Source organism: Ammospiza caudacuta, chromosome 21, assembly GCF_027887145.1.
Source record: "Ammospiza caudacuta isolate bAmmCau1 chromosome 21, bAmmCau1.pri, whole genome shotgun sequence".
Lineage (NCBI taxonomy): Eukaryota > Metazoa > Chordata > Aves > Passeriformes > Passerellidae > Ammospiza > Ammospiza caudacuta.
The window spans coordinates 10,955,125-10,976,030 of record NC_080613.1 but is presented as its reverse complement, the minus strand read 5'-3'; the positions used below and the strand labels follow the sequence as shown (position 1 = coordinate 10,976,030).

The window sequence follows — 20,906 nt, the reverse complement described above, 5'->3', positions numbered from 1 at the left end:
CCTTGCCTTGGCCCACTGCAGAGCCTGGGGACACCAGCACAAACTCACCCTGCCTGTGGTTCATGGCACAGTGCCCACCCTGGCAGGGGTCAGCAGCCACTTGCAAGGGGCAGTGACAGTCGATGACAGCTGGATGCACCAGAGCTCTTCTGCCTTGTCCACCTCTGAGAGGTGCAGGTGTAAGAGGAAATACAAATACAGTAACACGGAGGGTCACACCAGCTCCATGGGGTGGGAGCTTCTCCCCCTCCTCCCCAGCCAGCCCACATGTGCTGCAAACATCCCAGAGCCCCCACAGCCACGTAGCAACTTCTCTTCTCTGACCTAGTCATGGATATACCCTTGAAGCTAATATTGTCAAGAAAACTGCTAAAACAAGCTGAAACCCTATAAGGTGGCCCAGGACCTGTAGCTCTAGGACCGGCACTACAAACGAGAATTTCAGAGGAGTAAAATGCTCAGATCTGCACTGGAAGTCCATCCCCACCATCTGCCCTTTGCTGCCCACCCGCACTGCTCGGGGCCCCCAGCCTGCTCGCAGGGAGGGCAGCACCTTGCTCCCTCGGCCCAGCATGTAGGAACAGCTCCCAGCTGGGTGGGAGGCTGTGGCCGTGGGGCCTCATTCCTCACATTCCTTCAGTAACTAAAAGGTGAGAATCTGTCTTCAAAGCAGACACAGAGATCAGGAAACAAATCTGTTGATGGCCCCAAGGTAAAAAGGAAGGGAAACAGAAAGCCAAGGAGAAAAAAAGAATGACCCCCACCCAGAGGTGCAGAAGGGGGCAGAGGCTCAGAACAGCTTGGAGGGATCTGGCACCCCAGGTAGCAGCAGCCTGCTCACAAAAACTGCTGCCTCAGCACTCTGTCTGCACCCCGGAGACTGCCAAATGCCAAACCACAGCTCTGCTCATGGATATTTGGAGGTACAGTTTTACTGCTGTTCCCAAGGGGCTGGGGGCACACCAGGAGCCCGGGGGAACAGGACAGGGGCCCAGCAGCTCCCCAGGGGCTCAGGTACAGGAGGGAAGGGCAGGGCAGGAAAAGGACAGGACACATTCTTCTGCTCATGCTTCTTGCCGTCTATACTTCCCCTAGCCATGCCAGTCCTGACCTTTGTGCCTCTCTCCCCTCTTTGCCTTCTGTGACTGAGCTCAGACAAGCACTGAAGAGGGGCTGAGTTAAATCCTCCTGCACATCTGCCAAGCCACTTCTCAGAGTCCTTCCCCAAAAGAACATATTTTCTTGCTAACATTGCAGAGCAATTCCCTCTTCTTGCTCCCCCTGTGTCCATCCTATTGTCTTCCTGTCTTTTTTCTAAAACATGAACTCTTTGGTGTTGGAGCTCTCTTCAGTTCACCCCAAGTCAATTCTTAATAAATCTCATTGTGGCAGGTTTATTTCTGGAAATAATGAGGTGCAGATTTTTTTAAATATTATTTTAATGATAACAGATTTCTTCTTTCAACCAGAAAAAACAACTCTGTAAAGAAGGTTAATCTCTCCAGAGATATCCCATCTTGCATTCTGAAACAGAAAATAGCTTTGTTTGTCTTTTTACTGAAAAAAAAAAAGAAAAAACCAACATTGCTCCAAAGCGGAAAGGCTTCCACCGCAACAGCTCTGCAAGAGGCAAGAATGTGGAAACTTTGGCCCCAGAGATGTGGGCACAGATGCAGAGAGTAATGTTTCACCAGGGATGACATTTCATGTGCTTTGCTGTCAGTAAATGAACACTTCTCAAGAGGAAACTGGCACGGGTGCTCTGATCAACATCAGCAACACCTCCAAGCAGGAAAAGATTCTACAGAGTATGAGGCTTGTTTACATCCCTCTTGGAATTCTAGACATATCATACATTCTTTAATCCATAGGAACACACAGAAACCCCTGACACCAACAATAACCCATGATTAAAGCTTTCCACAGTGATGGCTGCAGATTTCCTGCCCGTAAATCCTGTTCTCACCACCAAGGCTTCACAAAGCTCACACCAACCACGCAGGGCAAGCTCAGCAATGTCCTGACCTTAACCCATCAACCATTTCTCCATTCATCCCAATAATTTTGAAACCAATATCTCCCTTAGAAATCACCCTATCCAACCCTAGATCAGTTTTATCTGTATGTGTTAAGCTGTATTTCAGTCCCAGCCAATTCTGCCCTTTGCCTCAACATCTTTTCCCAAAGAGGGACGTTATTCACACGACTGACATTGGCTATTTGCAGAGTCAGATTTTAATTTAACTTTTGAATGTCTTGGCCAATTTCCCCTGTTTTCAAGTGCTTCCAGAACCAACAAAACCCCCTCCTGCTAGTGTAGAGAAAATGTCAAGTAGAATATTTTAAAGTCAGCAATTTTAAAAGGGGAAAAAGAAAGCCAGGCTGGAAAGGGACAAACCCCTGTCAGCAGTGGAAGGCACTGAGAGCACTGCTGAGTTCTGTGTGGTGTGGCAGGTACAGGCACCTGTGCTTAAACACTCCCTGAACATGCCACTGTGGTACTGTCACTGCAACTTTATTGTATTTGTGCTCGAGGTTTCTTTTTCAAAGTTTCCATCATTTGTGCTGCATGGGGAGATGCTGCAGTGTCACCATCAGATGTCACTGAAGGGAACTCCTTGAAGCATAAGGGTGGAGCTGGGACCCTCAGAGGCAGCTCAGACCAGGGCCACAGCCTTTTCCCTAATGGGAGGGGGATCTTGTCTTCTGGAGAGCCTACAGAGATCCTGGAATTCCAGAATGGTTGGGATTGGAAGTGATCTTAAAGCCCATCCGGGTCCAACCCCCCTGCCATGGCAGGGACACCTCCCACTGTCCCAGGCTGCTCCCAGCCTTGTCCAGCCTGGCCTTGGACACTTCAGGGATCCAGGGGCAGGCACAGCTGCTCTGGGCACCCTGTGCCAGGGCCTGCCCATCCTCACAGGGAAGGATTTCTCCCTAATGTCTATTATGATCCTACCCTCCTTCAGCTTAAGGCCATTTCCCTTTGTCTTGTCACTGTCTGCCCATGTAAAGTCCCTCTCCCTCTCTCCCATAAAGCCCCCTCAAGTCTCAACAGGCTACTTAAGGTTTCTCTGGAGCTTCTCCTCCTTGGGCTGGACACCTCCAGCTCTACCAGGCTGGCTTCAGAGCAGAGGGGCTCCAGACCATCTCTGTGGCCTCCTCTGGACTATCCAATGCCTTTGTGGTGCTGAAGACCCCAGAGATGGACATCGTGCTCCACGTGGGGTCTCAGAAGGGCAGGGTGGAGAGGGGAATTCTTCTCCCTTGGATAAAGAGGCCAACTTTCCCTCCAGTCCGTCCTGAGCAAGGTTTCCTGTGAAAGCAGCAGTCACCCAGCCACCGCCACCACCCACAGCCACCACCCACAGCCAGAGCCTGAAAACACACTGAGAACACCCTGAGAACACGCTGCTTTCTCATCGCTGGAGCTGCTCTCTCGCTCACAGGCACTGGGCACTAATTTATGAACTGGAGAAGAGCAAAATAGGCTCCATTGAGAGCCCCGTAGCCCGGTTTTCAGATAGCGATCAGTGCGTCAGTGCCGGAGCCACGCTCCCGAGCTCGGCAGCCATTACCACATCAATGGCGGGGAAGGGGCCCGATCCTCCCGCACAGAGCTGCGGCTCCCCGGGGCGGGCTCGGCTCCCGGGGGCACGTTCACACCACTCCTCCTGCTTGGTGAATCCGGACACTCGGCTTCCGGGCCGCCGGGGCCTCTTCCAAGGGCAATTCAGAGGAGCCTAACTTAGGATATCGCTGGCAGGGATCAAGGCAAAGGCAACTCTTAAAGTCAGCTTGCCTCTGAACTGGGGCTCCTCACAGGGAGCTGATTGTTCTGGGCAACATGGAGGAAGCTGCTGGTTTGTGGTGAGCAGCTGAACAATATTGTGTGACAGGATGCATCTGCTCCATGTTCCTGAGTGCCTCACACAACCACGGCCAAGTGGCAGCCCCAAGAGTCACACCACACAGCTTCTCTGGTAAAGCTCAGCCCCACAAGGGCTTTAAAGGTCCCTTCCAACCCAAACCGTGCTGGGATCCCATGAGATGGTCACTGGGTTGAAGCACATGAGGAGGCTGAGGGAGCAGGGCTTGTTCAGCATAGGGAAGTCCTGGCTGGATGTAGGGGAATATAATCCCCTTTTCAGTTTTATCAGGAGGGACCATAGAAAAGATGGAGTCAGATCCTCACAGAAATTCCAGCCAGGCCGAAAAGTAAAAAAATGAGACAGTGAGAGTGGCTAAGCACTGCAACAGGCCCAGCGGGGCAGTGGAACCAGGCAGGACACGGCAACACCTTGTCCCGCAAAGCTGGCCCTGGTCTGAGCAGGAGGGCAGAGATGAGCTCTGAGAAGAGCTAATTTCAAACTGAAATGAGGCTCTGATTGTGTGATTAGCAGTGCCCTGCATTCCCCAGGCTCCTCCCCACACAAACGGGCAGCTTCTTGCTGCAACTGCTGCTTTCAAGTCCCAAGCACCTCCTGGGCGAAGAACACCCAAGATCTCATTTACCAGAATACAGGATGGTCCTGATCATACTCAACAATACTACACAGAGATCCAAATACATTTCCTGCACTGGGATGCCTTCCAAATTTTTGTCAGGCAGCCCCTGAGGGAAGTAATTCATTTTCAACAGATGAAGTCATTGTGTTTCCAAAATCTGCTCTGGCTGCCACAGATGTGAGCAGGTACAGAGCAGAAGGAAAGAACCAATGCAGCTTTCAGAGGCAGATCTGGAGAGAGAGTATTTTCAAAAAAACATGAGCAAGAAGTTGAGACCATTTCCTTCAGCACATTGCTGGGTATCCTCCACGGGCCTTCACGCAGCTCACAGAGCCACGGAACAGATGAACCTGCTGCTGGCAGCAGCTCCACAGCACAGGGCATGGACTTTTCCCTCCACAGAGATGAAAAGCTCCAAACAGGATGTTTCACTGAAGTGAATCTGGCATGATCATTCCCAGATTTCACTTCAGTAGCTTCAGTAGTGGATAGCCATGTTAATTGGCTGGACAAAGCACAAACCCAAACAGAAATGGAAGACCATGGAATGTCCTGAGCTGAAAGGAACCCACAAGAACCATACAGTCCAACTCCTGTCCCTGCTCAGACACCCCAGCAACCCCACCCTGGGCATCCCTGGCAGCACTGTCCAAAGGCTCCTGGAGCTCTGGCAGCCTCGGGGCTGTGCCCAGCATCCTCTGGGGGAAGAACCTTTCCTGATATCCATCCAAAAACTCCCCAATAGATATTTAACAGGTTTAAGAGGGAAGGGCAATACTGTACAGGGACATTGCTCCCATGTGCCCAAGGAACCATCTGTCACAGAATCCCCCAGACACTTCAGGACAGGCTTCTGGATAAAGAGAACACCATGGTACATCTGTGAGATAGCAAAGCTTATCCTGATTCTGGATCCCACTCCCCACTGACTGAAAATGCTCTCCTAGAAAGTCAGCTCTTACTGCCCATTTGGCCACTGCTAATGCACGGAAGGTTTCAGGGAAGGGATCTTGTCCCATTGCTCCTGTCACTGCAGACCTCACACAGATCCCCGGAGGAAGGCAGCCTGAGGCTGTGCTGGGACCAGTCAGCAGTGCCACTTGTCTTTGGGGCCACTGATCAATTCCTGGTCTTGTTCAGCAGTGTCAGCATAGCCTGACACTGTGGACACTTTCCCAGATCATAACCTCTTATTTTAGCCCACAATTATCTCAATTTCCTCAATTACATCCCACAAGTACAGGTATGCTGATACACAAAATCACAACTCACCTGCAATACTTGTTATGCCCTCCACTTAGCTGGTCAGGGAATGGCAGAGGTGTAGCTCTGCAATGAACTGTAGTATCCAACTAACCCCACTAAAATAACCTTTGTTTGAAGAGAAGAGTAACTGCATGACATCCATAACCCACCAAAATACAATTACATAGCAAATAGACTAAGGTAACTTTAGCCTACTTGCTTTTTCAGATATAATTTCTTTTCCCTTCTCTTCTGTGTGAACTCTGTCCTGAGGATCTGTGCTTCCTCCCAAAATCTCTTTCTCACAACCACTGCAGAGGCACCTTCTGAATTCTAACCTAACCCTGGCCCCAGAGCTGTCGAATATTATTCATCCTAGGGACCAGCAAAGGACCAAGGACTTGGTCTGAATACAGAAGCCACAGATTTTTGATATGCTTCCAGGTTTCTCACACCTCGGTCCCACGATGGCAGGCTGGAGATATTTTCTGGGAGCACTCCAGCACTTGGCAAGACTGAAGATGAATGAGGATGGGGAAATTGGCCAAACTCTTTCAGAGCAGAGTACTGTGTTACTTATCACAGTAGATGCTTTGTCTAAGCCCAATGACACAGTGCATTGAAGACAAACTGGCAACCCTTATCTTCCCAGTGTATTTTGAAGTAGCATTTATCTCCCTGCCTTTTGTCATCGTGTCACACACACACACACACACACACACACACACACACACACACACACACAAATGAAGTGTCATGGGACCATCCTGCTCTCCAGTTTAAGGAAGTGGAGGCTCCCACTGTGTACTGGGTGACCTGCACTGCTGCTGAGTGTCACTGAGCCTGAGCCGACTGTCACCAAACATCGTTTCTCTGGGCTTTCCAGCCTCAGAAGGTTTTTACAATCTAGGCACTTCCATAAATGTTCTACAGAGGTCACCATGTCAGAACTCTCATCTGGTTTGTATCCTGGAGCACGGAGACTTGCACAAGGAAAATACAGCTCTCTGCTAAGCTCTGGGGCTGCCTGAAGGGTGCATATCCAATCTGAGCACTCCAAATTCCAGCTTAGCAGCAGCGTGTGACATCGACTTGTGCTACAGGATCTGTCTGCAGGAATTCCACAGAGGGAGGAATTCCATGTGCTGCCAGAGCTGGGCCCAGTGTGGGGACAGGAACAGGGCCCTGCAGCTCCACATCACTGCAGGGCTACCAGAGCTGCAGGTGTGTGAAGGAGTGAAACCACTGCCTCTGTGCTTCTGCTGGGACCTGAACTCACAGGGCGAGTATTTTCAAAAAACACGGAGTTCACTCACCTGTTTGTCGGGATGTGCGTGAGCCAAGGTCACTCCAACACTGCTCGGTTGGTTTGGAGCCCTGGCATTAACCCTAACGAGCTAATCCAGTGTGCACTTACCCACCAATAACTCCAGTAAGTGTTGCCTAGTCACATAGATCATGAGAATACATAGACTCCATTTAGGAAAAAAAAGTCTTCTCTTTTCTATTTAGGAAAGCCTTCAAAGTAAATAAGCAAAAATCCTGACAATGGAAATACTTGCTCAGGAGCACAAACTCTTCCCATCATTAGTGTATGGAAAAGAGATGCCCACGGGACAAACGTAAGTTACCACTGATTTCTGTTTTGCCATGCCCAAACCTCCCTGGCTCAAAGCCAAAGCAATAATCAGTATCTGTGCAAGATCTTTCCCAAAAGCAAAGCTTGGCAGTTGATTTTTCTCTGCTTTAATCTCTTTTGCTACACTTTAGCTCCTGGTGGTTTTTGTTCTGAAGGAGAAATGCTTGAGAGGGTTGACTGAATGAACTCTGAAATTCACACCCTGGCAAATTGGACTGATTTCCTAAATCCATAATTACAACATTCCTCAGAGATATGCATTCTTTCAGAGTGAACAAGGGAAGATTAGTTTCCTGTTTCTTCCCATTTACATGACTTCTCCGTCAAGAGGAACTTTTTTGTTTCTAAACAATCCTCTGTTTATGTGGTTCTCTTCTTGGCAGGGAACTGGGGAACTAATCTTGCCTAAAAGTAGAATACAGCCAAACTATCAATTGCCAGCAGCCTGATTATCTGTGTGCAAGGCAGCTGATTTGCACAGGCTTTAGAAGCCAATATCTGTCAGTGAGCACTCAGACAGGGACCGATCGATTACAGAGGATTTAAATAATCTGGGATGATTATTGAATGGCTGGATCGTTTTACTGCTGGCTGGGTAAGAAGGGCAGAGAGGGTCTGTGTGTGTGTGAAGGCTGAAAACTGAGTGACACTGGGCAAACAGAGCCCCCACACCTGCACAGCCCCAGCTCACAGCAGCTCTAGCGGGGCAAGGGCATCGTGGGGCTCCTGCCATGGAGCTGCAGGTAAGAAATGGCTCCCACCTGCAAGCAGAGTACATGCAGAGCCCTTGTCTGCTTTGGTTTTTATCAGTGAATCCATCCTCTCCTTCTGTGCTACCCTGGGAAGCAGGCAAGCTCCATGTCCTATCTTCTCCCCTGCCTTTCCCTATTTGGCTGCACAGGCCAGTGTCAGGGCTCTTGACAGGGCTCCCTTGGTCCTGGAGCAAAAGGAACATGAGGAGTTGCTTGTTTGAAGTGAGTCTGTCCTCATTTATACTCTGTGGAATACAAACAGGAACTGGAGTTGTTCATCTGGGAGAAGAGAAGGCTCTGGGAAGACCTTGTTATGGCCCTTTGGTACCTGAAGGGAGCTTATAGAAAGGACAGAGTGACTTTAAACAGAGGCAGTGAGAGGGTGAGGGGGAACAGTTTTAAACTGACAGAAGGAAGATTTTTATTAGATATTAGGGAGAAATTCTTCCCTGTGCTGCCCCTGGATCCCTGGAAGTGTCCAAGGGCAGGTTGGATGGGGCCAGTGGGAAGGTGTCCCTGTCCATGGCAAGGAGGTTTGAACAAGATAATTTTTAAAGTCCCTTCTAACTCAAACCAGTCTGGGATTCTGTGATTTCTACCCAGTATTTGATGCAGTTTGTAGTCACTAACAGGTATCCTGGACACCACTCCTGATGCTGATTTTAAGGACCTGGTATGTTCCACATGTTCCTATAAGGTTTTACATGATCATCATTCCTGTATAGTTTCGTACTCCTAGGATGCTTTTCCCACTTGGCAGAACTAAACCTCCCCCAGCACACCCCAGTGGAGTTGAACAGCTCACTGATGCTCTTAACTCCTTAATCTAACCTTGACCTCTCAACCTACAGCCATAAGCCAATTAGCTCTTTTTTATACCATACCAAATCTCCTTCTGATGAAGCTGTGCTGCCGAGTGAATGCCTGCTAGTGACAGAAATGTAATTACAGTGCTTAGCAGCACGCTGGCCTGGCTGGTGGCAGGGGGCTAAGGTCAGAATGTATCTCTAGCACACCAAAACAATTTAAAGGAGATTTTTCCTCCTCAGTGTGTTCTCTCCAGTTTCCTCTCTTCACTCTCCAGTACTTAATTAGTTTGCACATTAGGGCTATTTGGCCATCAACTTTAAGACTGAAGTCCTGGACTTTCCAAGCATCCCTTGCCAATCTCTCCCTGAAGCAGAATCCACACCCAGCTCTGTCAATCCCCAGCTTGGCCCTGTAGATCCACACTTCAGTAAATGGGGGCTGATTTTCTGAAGTTATTGAACAAACACATCTTACATCACTCCAGAGAAATTTTAGCTGACTTTTAGAATTATTTGGACATTTTTGACAATTTGGTAGATTGAACAGCAAATTATGGCAGTTTTTCTTGGCTTCTTTGTACCTACTGTAATATTACACCAGAATTCATCAGCGTCTTTGTGTTTAACCACAATTTATTTATCTAGCAATGGCTGGATTTGTTATAAATAAAACTATTACAATTACAGTAGACACACCAGCCCTCCAGGTCTTAGAGAGAATTAACACAGCCTACGCCATGCAGGAAGTAGTTGGAAGTGTTTACATTTAACTGTACACGTCATCCTTTGACAGACTCTTCCTTAGATGGGGAGGCACAGAATATGCTGCATGTTTGGGTTTTCCTGTGTGCTGCTCCCACAGCAGCTGGGGGTTTGTTCAATGCAAAGTTCCCATTTCTTTTAGCCCAGCAATGCAAACCTCATTAGTACAGGTGCACATTTGCCTGCTCTCTCCCAAGAGCAGAACACAGCTGCAGAACTGAATCACAGTCATGGAATCAGAATATCCTGAGCTGGAAGGGAACCACAAGGATCATTGAGTCCAGCTCCTGGAATTACGGGATGCTGCTCCTGAGATGGTCACAGACAGCCTGTTCTCTGCACCAGCCCCAGCAGTCATCCTTTTGCTTTCCAGTAACTGCTGTTATTTCAGCTTCCAATCAATATATGACCCCATGACAAACTGAAAAACGGAAGGGGATCGATATTTTGCCTCCCAGTTTTCGTCCTACTACAAACTCCAGTTTGTCCATGGTTTAATATTCCCTTTTAACCACATTGTGGCTGTGTGCTCTCCCCAGAGACCTCCAACAAGAATAGTGAATCAAGAGAAAATGGCACAGGGAAAAAGCAGAATGAGTGTCAAAGCACTGTCACCCCCACTGAGCTCCTGCCAGTCCCTGAACAGGGGACAAAATGCAGAGAGAGGAATAGAAGGAGAAATGGGAGCTCCAAGTGGACACTGGGGGAAGAAAGGCTGCCAGTTCTGACCCAAAGCAAAGCAATTCCCCCAGTTCTGACTTCCTGAGACAGACAACAGACCTGAAACCTGTCACTAGTCCAGGTGTAGACACCAGCTGTTCTGCAAAGAGGAAAAAACAAAGAAAAATCAAACTTTCTCTTTTCTGCAATGGCAGCTGCTAGGGAGCTGCTTAAAGCTGTGTAAAGATAAATGCAATTATTTTGCAGATGGTTGAACTGGCAGATTGCAGGCAAAACCAGAGCAGGAGCAGCTCCTGCATATTCACACACACCCCCATCCTGGGAGCTGCTGGGCTCCCGTGGCTCAGCACCTCGGCACAAGCACCACGTGCAGCACCACGGGTGGGACGATGAACATTCATTCCAGCTGATGATTCCTCCCTGAGACTTCTAAGGCCAGAAGGAACAAAACAATCATCTACTGGTTTGATTTCCTGCTAAAGAAGTCCATAAGTACTAACAGGGGACTCCACACGTTGGCTGGTTAAACTCGTTCAGGTTTTCACCCTCCAGGAAAAGAGCCAGTCTGGGCTTGACATTGGAGTGATGAAAGCCATCCCAGCCCTGAATAAACACTTCACTCCAACCAGAGGGAGAGAGGATTTTGTATGCAGCCTTATACTGAGAGTCATGTTACTTATTGCTCACCTCCAGAGCATCGTTCCCATCTGCACAGCACACACTGCTCCCTTCCCTGTGGATATTCAGTTCCTCACTGCAGAGATGTTGCTGTACTCAGACCAGTTGAAAAGTTTCCTTCAGCTCAGGGGTTCCAGGGAAGAGTAGTGGATGTAGGTATTTGCAAAGTGGTCTTTTGGACTCCTTGTCCTTATTAAAGACTTCCCAGGAATCCTGGCCAGGTGTTCTGGCCACAAAAAAAACTTTGAAAAAATAAATGGCATTCTACCCTTTAAAATCCCTTTAAAAATTTCCTCCTTGAGTGTAAGAGCTTTTACATTTTATTCCTCCTCCTTGAGTGTAAGAGCTTTTACATTTTATTCCAGAGGTAGCTGTGTTTTAATTGAAGTCAAAATGGTTCTGTACAGAAAGAATCTTGGCATCAGCCACTGCCATTTAGAAATTAATCTGTCAAATAAATAAGATTACATCAACTCCTTGCTGCAGTGTAAGGTAATTTACACCTTTTAGGTACCAAGAATTGTCAATGTTTTTCCAATGTGTTACACAGAAAGAAGGGCAGATTTTTGAATATTGTCTGTAAGCAGCATAACAACCCCTGAACTGTAGTGGAACTGGAGTTCTGCATTTCCTAGGAATTACCAGCATCTGACCCCTACTCGCCCAGAAAAGGAGCTGGCACAGTGCTTGATTTTCATGGTCAGAAATGTTAAAATAAATAAGTTATCTCACTGTCCCAGCTGGAGGAGGACAGAGATCAGCTGCAGGCTCTCCCTGTGCAGAGCATGGGAACAGCTGCCCCCAGAGCCCAGCTCTGCATCCTCACAAGCCCAGCAGAGACCGAGGAGCTGCAGGACGGGGGCCTGAGGAAAATGAGAGCCCTTTTCTGGGACGTGCATCCCTGCACCCTCCTCTCAAAGCACACACCAAGGTCAGTGCAGAATCAGAGAACTGTGGAATGATTCAGGTAGAAAAAGCCCTCTAAGATCAAGTCCAACCACCAGCCCAGTACCAACCACATTCCCCACCAAGCCACATCCCCAAGTGCCACATCCACACATTTTTTGAGCACTTCCAGGGATGGTGACCCCATCATTGTCCTGGGCAGCCCATTTCAGTGCTTCACAGCCCTTTCCATGATTTTTTTTTTTCCTAGTATTTAATCTGGACATTCTCTAGTGCATTTTGAGGCTGTTTCCTCTCATCCTGAACAAAAGGCCCCTGCTCCCCAGGAGCACTCACAGAACAAGGGACATCTTTCCAAACAGCAGTGCTTTTCTGAGCACCACATTTACAAGAGTTTCAGATGTTTAATTTTGAGAAGTTAAGGGATAGTTTCCCTGTGCAAACACTAGTACAAAACAATTTGGGATGTAGCAGCAAAAAGCCCCTTGCTTAAGGTCAATAAAAGTGAAAATCCCACTTTTACCCACACCTCACAGTGGTTCTAACACTGACAGTCCCAAATAAACCAATGGTCTGCCAGTGCTGCTCCCAGTCACTGTCCCCAGCAAGAGCTGCAGTGCTGGGCAGTGTCACCCAGTTCTGCTCCACAGGAGAAGGAGTTTCATCACAGGAAAGGCCAAACAAACACGGAGATTTCTTGGTATAACTTCTTGGTATATTTGAGATAACATTTTAAACTGATCTGGCACTGACCAGCCCAGCTAAGTCTAGAAGGTCCTAACTACAAAACCCCAGTGAGAAAACCCCACTGAGAGCAGGGCAGCAGAACCATCCCACACCCAAGTTCTCTGTCAAACTGGGACATTTCAGGCCACCAAAATGCATGTGTCTGGTGCTATTTGAGATGTCCTGGTGCTCCAGCTGGCCTCTGAGAGAGGTGTCCTTCAGCAGGGCCCTTGTCAAGCTGCCAACCTCCTGCAAGTGTCTCACACAGAGTCTGACACCTAAACCCTGCCAGAGGTGACACCTGCCACCAGAGTCACTCCCCTACCGTGCTTCTCATTGATATCACAGTTCCATGTGTGTTTACTTCATGGAAAACTCCTTCCATGGAGAAACTCCTTCCATGGAGAGACTCCTTCCATGGAGAAACCCCTTCTACGTTTTTTAGTGATTTTGTCCTACAGAATGTCCAGGGGAACATCTGCCCTCCACAACCCTTCTTGCTGCTGGCCTGCAGTGGCTGGCAGGAGCACCCTGAACACATCTGACCAGAGCACAGACCAGCTGTGCTAGGCTTGCTCTGCCCAACTCAACCTTCCTTGTGCAGCTGCCAGGCCAGGACAAACACAAAGCATGCCAAAATGGCACCACAAGGGCACACAGAAAGCAGACAGGAGCCTCATGCCCGGCCTCTTTTTCCCTGCCTGTCTACCAATATCCTCCCTATGTTCCACTTCTTGTGAGGACAGGCACTCCCTGTGTTCCAGCAGCCCAGGACCCCTCAGGAAGGGAATGCAGAGCAAGCAGCTGGCACTGGGCACAGTCTCTTCCCCCCTGACTGCCCTCCAGGCATCTCCTCTTGGAGAAGGGGCTGCAAGGGGCAGCTCTCCTGGCTGACCAGGCCCGCAGCAGCCAGTGGGGATGAGGACAGCTTTCTTCAGCTATGAAGAGGTTTTGATCCTTCTCCTTCCCCTCCTGCCTCCTCTGCCATCCCTGCCTGGACACTGGCTCAGCCACTGAGTGCTGGCAGGCAGAGGGGGCTAAACCAGTTTGCCACAGGGCTGGAAACAGGTTTTATTGACCCCACAATTAACTCCTGAGTTTCTGCTGTTTATAGGAGCAGTCAGGATCACACCTAGGATTCATTCCACAGAGCAGGAACAGAACAAATCTGTACTTGTACTGCCCAGGGTGAACAAAAGAAAATCCCAGTCCCAAAATGTCACTGGCTGCAATGGGAGCTCCAAGCAATGACAGTCCCACCTCACCAGAGTTCCTGGTATCTCTATAAATCCTGATATCTTTACCTATATAATCACTAGAGCTAGTCATATCAATATAATGTATGTCTTTTTTTATGGCTGCTGCAAAGAATTTGAAAAAAACTGAAATTGAAAAAAATCCCATGAAGACTTCCAACCTCTTTGAACTACAAATTGAAAAAAGCATCCAAAAATGATCCAATAATCCTGAGAGTCTGTCACTGTGGAGTCTTTGGGGAGTTTTTTCTATTTCTGCAGGTGACCAGAGGTCACATTGTGTCTCATCCTCTGCCTCCAGTCCTTAATAGTGCCTGACCAGGCAAAGCTTGGGAGATTCAAACTTTATGTGAGCCTCAGGTGAGCACAGGGATGGGACACACAATGCAAATGTGAGGGCTCCTCAGCTCCACAAGGAGCCTAAGGAATTTTTTAGGTCAAACATGTAAGGTCACAGGTAAAGCTCTAACCTTTTGTGAAGCTGTTGCCCAGAGCAGCTGTGGCTGCCCCTGGATCCCTGGCAGTGCCCAAGGCCAGGCTGGGCAGGGCTGGGAGCACCTGGAACAGTGGGAGGTGTCCCTGCCATGGCAGGGGTGGCACTGGATGGGCTTTTAGGTTCCTCCCAACCCAAACCAGTCTGGGATCCTGTGATTCTATGAAGCTCTGAGTGAACTTTGAGCCATTCCCTCCTGTAAAGCCCAACCTTTCAAAACAAATAAAGTCCTGGAGAGTGTTAGTTTTTGCACTGAAAACCAAAACTTGCTCAAAGATCCTTCTTTTATTCCCTCTTTTTCCTGCCAGCAGCAGCCACCAGCCTGCAGAGGTTGTTATTTCAGCTTCCTGCAGATGCACAGGTACAGATTCCCATCACTTTCAACTGATGCCAGAGACAGGGATCTCTGATAGCACCGAGTCAGGCTGATAACAGGCAAGTTTCAGCACCACTCGGCTGATAATTACACAGTTGTGAAAAATACACCAGTTGGCAACAAGCAGGAAATACAGAGTTTGCAATCCTTTGGAAAGCAAGACAACCCTCTGCCCCAGTGCAGTATGCAGCTCTGTGCTCTCAGGGCTCACCAGGCACTACACATGCACTTCCCAGGATATCCTGAGGCTCCTTCTCCAGAGGGGGAGACTTGGGAGCTGCCTGAACTTTCTGGTTTATGCACCAAGGAAAACCCACCCTGCTCCCTTCTCCTTGTGCTGTTAAAATTACTTATGTCCTGTAGTACAAGACAGAGAGGTCACAACATCAGTCACCTGTTGAAACTGGTCAGAGCATGCAGAGGTAATCTAACATTAATCCCAGTTTCCTCACACACCTTGCTAGCTCCTGAGGTACAGCCTCCTTTCCCCCTTCCTTGTCAATCAATGTAAATACTTGTAGTGCTCACTTACAAGTGCAGGAAAGTAAAAGAATGTATTTGATAATCTTATCTAAATCACAGAATCACAGAGCCATGGAATATCCTGAGGTGAAACGGACCCACAAGGATCATCCAGTGCAACTCCTGGCCCTGCACAGACACCCCAACAATCCCACCCTGTGCATCTGTGAGAGCTTTGTCCAAATGCTCTCATTTGGCTCCAGACAAAAGAAAGCATTTTCAAAGATGTAAAAGGAGTTAAATCACAAATGTTCTCCCTTGCTCTTCACTGCATTTACAATTTGCTTTCAAAGAGTTGAGCAAGTGCAAACTGTGATAGCAGGACTACAACATCCAGAGCTGGTTATGCTAAAACATCTTCAAATAACCTCCAAGCAAACAACCCAGTGAAATTCACACTCACCTGGATGTGGTCTGCCCAGTTCTCCTCAGTCATGGTTTTCTGAAAAGACAAAATCACTGCTGAGCCGTGGAAGGAAAGGAAGGAGGTTCCATACAGCAAACTAGAAATGAACACCTCTGGCATCACCTGTGATCAAGGAATGCAAACTGGACACACAGGACACCTCAGCTCCTCAGTGTCTCCAGCTGAGGCATGGCAGAACAGCTTGGATCAGGGAACTCTTACACCACAGCACGTGAAACATAAAAATTCCTGTGCAGTTTGTGCCCAGCCCATCTCTCCAGCCAGCCATGGGGAGCCCTCCTGGAGGCTCCAGCCAAGGGAGACATCTCGGGCCTCATCTGCAAGGCTGAGCCTTCAGAATATACAAATACAATTTTTCTCAACAGTCAAATCATGAAAAATCCTCTGGAATCATGAGGTCTGGGAAAGAAAACTGATAGGTAATATTCCCATTCTAATGCAGTTCAGAGCCAAACTTGGGGAGAAACTCAGGAAGGAACCTGCTATCCCCTCTGCCAAGAACTGCATGAGAGCCACCATGAGTCTCAGCACAGAGCTGGCAGAAGAAACAGGGAGTGTCAGTGTCACTTTTATGGAAATACACAAGAGCAAACAGGGAGCAAGAGCCTCAAAGAAAACAGCTTTGAGATATCCAAGCATGTAATTTAAATATTAGTGAGATAAAGGAGACATTTAACCAGACATTAACATTTAACCAGAGCTCAGACACAGCTGAGAATGGTAAACAGAGAGCACCAAAGAACTCTCAGAAGAAGGGACTGTGTCCAGAAACAGCTGCCAAATGTACCTTAATGGAAATAACTGGCCAGCTTGGATACTTTAAAGCAAGCAAATTCTCCAAAACAAAGGAAGTGGAAGGCCAAAGAGAGCAGAACACCAGATCACGAATCCGTTCCCTCTGCTAAACAAATACACCTGGAGAAATACTCTCTGCTCCCTCTGTGGATGACCAAGCTCCCTACAGTGACATCATCCAACATTAAAGCTCTGAGATGCAGGAGGCTGAAGTGTTCCATCCTCCCCATCTCCCCTGGCAGTGGGTTTGGCAGGCAGCAAAGACACATCCGAGGCTTCCCTGATGGATTGGGAGGGCTTAGGAGCAGAACTTGTAAAATAAACTTGATCATAAACTATTATAACATTTTGATTATCTCAAGTAAGTTATTAAAAATGTAAATGTAACCAAAATCCTCATTCCCCACACACAACACAGCACATACCTCAACAAATCTCTTGTAAAAGAGGTAGTTCAGGGTTCTCAAGTGCCGCTGATTTATGACATTAGGGCAGAGAGCTGAAAGAAGGAAAAAGACATTTAAGTACGCAGCATTTCCTGGAAGTTTTACTGTCTAGACATTACACTTTTCCTTCCCCAGCGTCAGACTGGGTTTGTGGAAGGCAGGATGCCCTCACACTTGGAACAATGAGGGACAGACTCACACACTGTCAGCTTATCTCAACTATAAACTGTTATTTACACTTTCATCCGTGATTAGCAATGCTAATTCTTGGGTCTGATATCTCTGCTTCCACCACCCCTGAGCGATAAGATCCACTCTCTGGTTCAATATGCTCCACAGTCAATGACTTCACACCTTTAATTAGGCAGCATCCTCACATGGGCACCGCCTCAGTCTCTAGAGGCTGCATTCTTTCGGGTTTAATTGGACCTGTGTTGCTAATTCATTCAAGCAGTTGTGAACAGCTCACTCAGGATGTAAACTTGTGGCTGAAGTTTATCCGATAAAACACAGATCCATGAAAGAGGCTCCACATCCACACAAAGAGGGTGGGGAATACTGCTTTGCTGAGCTAGCAAGCCACAGTTGTTGTTATTATTTTTATTGCTGTCACCTTCATTAGATATGGCTCATTACAACTGCAAAACCCAAGATCTTCACATAGCAGCTTGTTTTGAAATCCAGTGCAAGGAGAGATAAAGGCTGGAGATAAAAGCAGTGGCATTAGCATAGGTATCTGTCAGTTCCTGCTGGATGCTGGGCTGCCTGCACAGGGAAGGGCTTCACCAAAGCCTTCCTTGGCGTTCACATGGGGCCAAAACCAAAACCATCTCACTGGGACCAGGGCCACAGTCACAAACAGCCACAGAGAACAGGAAGCTGAAATTCTCTGTAGCTTCCTTGGAATTAGCAGCCACAGGGAGAAGCTGATTCCTCATCCCTTTGTGTGCCCCACACAGGGCATGGCCGAGGACTAAACCCCAGGAGAACAAAGAGTGATCTCTGGATAGCAGAGCCTGGGATCACAGGGGTGTGGATTGATGTCCCACTGGTTACAGCAGCTCTTCAGAGTGCCCTGAAACGTCACCTCAGAATGAGAACGTTTCCATCTCAGACAGAAAGGATTAAAGCTGTTATTTGTACGTTAATCTTCCACAGTGTGGCAACAAATCCTTCCCCTCAAAGCATCCAAGGAAATCACTGCCATTATCACGTAGGATATTGCACCAGTAAATATGGTGATCTTTCCTCTGGATATTGTCCCAATGTCTGGAGGAAAAATCATCAGTTCATGGAAAGGATCACTCTCTAAAGAATGTAAGATCAAAGTAAAAATTAGTAACACCACCACCTAACTTAAATGTTTTCAAAGATCTTCAGAAAGAACCATGACATGACCCCTCCAGGCCACCCAAAAGATCCACTGAACAGCTTTCTCTTTGACCTTCTAAAGGAAATATCCAAAGCTCTGGCAGAACTGGGGGAGTTGAATGTTTGTGGAAAAGACAGAGGAACGTGGATGGACTGGAAACATGTTTAAAGGCACTGGTGATATATTTTATTCTGATGGAGCAAAGGAACTGAGTTTGAATCTGGGTTTCTATATTTTATAACAAAAAAATAGAGAAGGATGAATCAAAAACACACACAGAGGTTGGACAGAAAACAGACCGAGAGCAGCCCTGGCAGAAGGACCTGGGGGTGCTGCGGCTCCGAGCTGGACCTGCCCCAGCCCTGAACCCCCTGCCCTGGGCAGATCCCCAGCATGGGCAGCAGGGAAGGGGGGATTCTGCCCCTGTGCTCTGGGGAGATTCCAACTGCAGAGCTGCCCCAGCCCTGGGGCCCAGCTCCTGTTGGACTGGATCCAGAGGAGGCCACGGAGCTGCTCCAGGGCTGGAGCCAGGCTGGCAGAGCTGGGGGTGCTCACCTGGAGAGGAGAAGCTCCAGGCAGAGCTCAGAGCCCCTGCCAGGGCCTGAAGGGGCTCCAGGAGAGCTGGAGAGGGACTGGGGACAAGGGATGGAGGGACAGGACCCAGGGAATGGCTCCCACTGCCAGAGGGCAGGGCTGGATGGGATATTGGGAATTGGGAATTGTTCCCTGTGAGGGTGGGCAGGCCCTGGCACAGGGTGCCCAGAGCAGCTGTGGCTGCCCCTGGATCCCTGGCAGTGCCCAAGGCCAGGCTGGGCAGGGCTGGGAGCAGCCTGGGACAGTGGGAGGTGTCCCTGCCATGGCAGGGCTGGCACTGGGTGGGCTTTAATGTCCCTTCCAACTAAACCAGTTGGGGATTCTATGAAAAACATGAGGGTGAAGGATAACTTGTTAAGAGAGACAACAGAATGGAGAGCTGTGCTGGTATTTAACACCTGAGTTAAAACACTCTGGAGGAAAATCACCATGGAAGTCAGGAGCAAAAAAAGGGAATAACCTCCGGTCCTCCCTCCAAAGGCATTCCTGTTAAGTTGTACAAGTCATTCCCTTGTTTCTAACAGAGCATCTTCTGCCTGGTGAGGGCTCTCACTGGTGACTGCCTAGACATGGGTTGTCAGCTCTTTGAGCCCTGAGGATGTGTGGCCAGCTGTGGCTCACCTGTGCAGCTGTGGCCGTGCACAGCCAGCTGTGGCTCACCTGTGCAGCTGTGGCCAGCTGTGGCTCACCTGTGCAGCTGTGGCCGTGCACAGCCAGCTGTGGCTCACCTGTGCAGATGTGTGGCCAGCTGTGGCTCACCTGTGCAGCTGTGGCCGTGCACAGCCAGCTGTGGCTCACCTGTGCAGCTGTGGCCGTGCACAGCCCTCTCCTGCCCTCTGCTGCCCCAGCGCGGCGCTCCCGGCAGCGCGGGCCGGCCGGGGCGCTCACACGGACGGAAATCCCACCTTAAACCACACGGACAAGTGGGTGCTCGAGCGACGGGAACATTCCTGCTGGTTCATGTCAGAAACCTCGGAAGCCCGCGGCAAACGCTCGCTCACAGCGCTCGGAACCGGAGGCGCTTGTCTGTCACTGTCCCAGCACAGCCCCCCGGCACCGGGGCTCTCGGGTTCCCCTCTGTCCCCTCTGTCCCTCCTCTTGGATCTCCCTCATTGGCACGGAGGCACTAAACCCAACAGATGAGGCTGTTACACTTCTTGGAGCAGCATCCTTTCTACCTCACACTTGGGAATTGTCAACGCAAAACATCACTGAGCTGTCTCTGTGTCCTGGCTGTGCCAAACCACAGCAGGGAACAGACTCAACCATGCCAACCCTGGGACAGGGCTGTTCCCTCACCTCTGAGATCTGTTTTGACTGAAACTTGCATTTGTAAAGTCGATCTCACAGGGTCTCCAAAGACTATTAAGTAATTAGCTTGGAAAAGCTACAAGCTCGTTAAGGCCGAGCACACTGACCCAGGTGTGAGGAAAGACTCTATAAAGCTCGGTTTCCTCAATCACACACCACTTCTGCCCAGCTTCTTCCTCCCCCAATCAGGGTAATTAAATGAAATTCACACACAGTTTATTGGGACACCTTTGGGACTCAACCCACTTCCCATGCCCTGTTTGGGACTTAACAGGAATACCAAAATACAGCTCTGAAAAAGAACAGGAAGACTAATCTAAGGGGACAGCTTTAATTTTTTTTCCCTGAGGTGTGAGATCTTTTTTTAATTGGGCCACCTCCTATCTGGCTCTGAAATTCAGGGCTGGCAGTTCCCAGGAGTGTTCTCAGTTGCTGATGGACACCTCCGTGTGATTTACTGTGAGTGGGCAAGAGTGAGCTCAAGCAGTGAAATCTCCAAGTCGGTTTGGAACTGCAAGAACTGAGTCACACACAAGTTTGCCTTCTCATACCCAGAAACCCCATCCTGCTCCAGCCCTTCTCATCAAAGCCACTTCCCTCCCTGCTG

At 48.8% G+C, this 20,906-nt stretch overlaps 1 protein-coding gene across 1 annotated transcript in view; it reads right to left on the bottom strand.

Annotated features, from left to right (window-relative positions):
• EXD3 (exonuclease 3'-5' domain containing 3) overlaps positions 1 to 20,906 on the bottom strand; it is a 136,397-nt gene that overhangs the window by 19,425 nt on the left and 96,066 nt on the right. Inside the window, exons 10-11 of the mRNA XM_058818328.1 lie at positions 17,002 to 17,075; positions 15,758 to 15,796 (exon numbers count right to left, since the gene is read on the bottom strand). Coding sequence (XP_058674311.1) covers positions 15,758 to 15,796; positions 17,002 to 17,075 — 113 coding nt within the window. The remainder of the gene's footprint in view (positions 1 to 15,757; positions 15,797 to 17,001; positions 17,076 to 20,906) is intronic.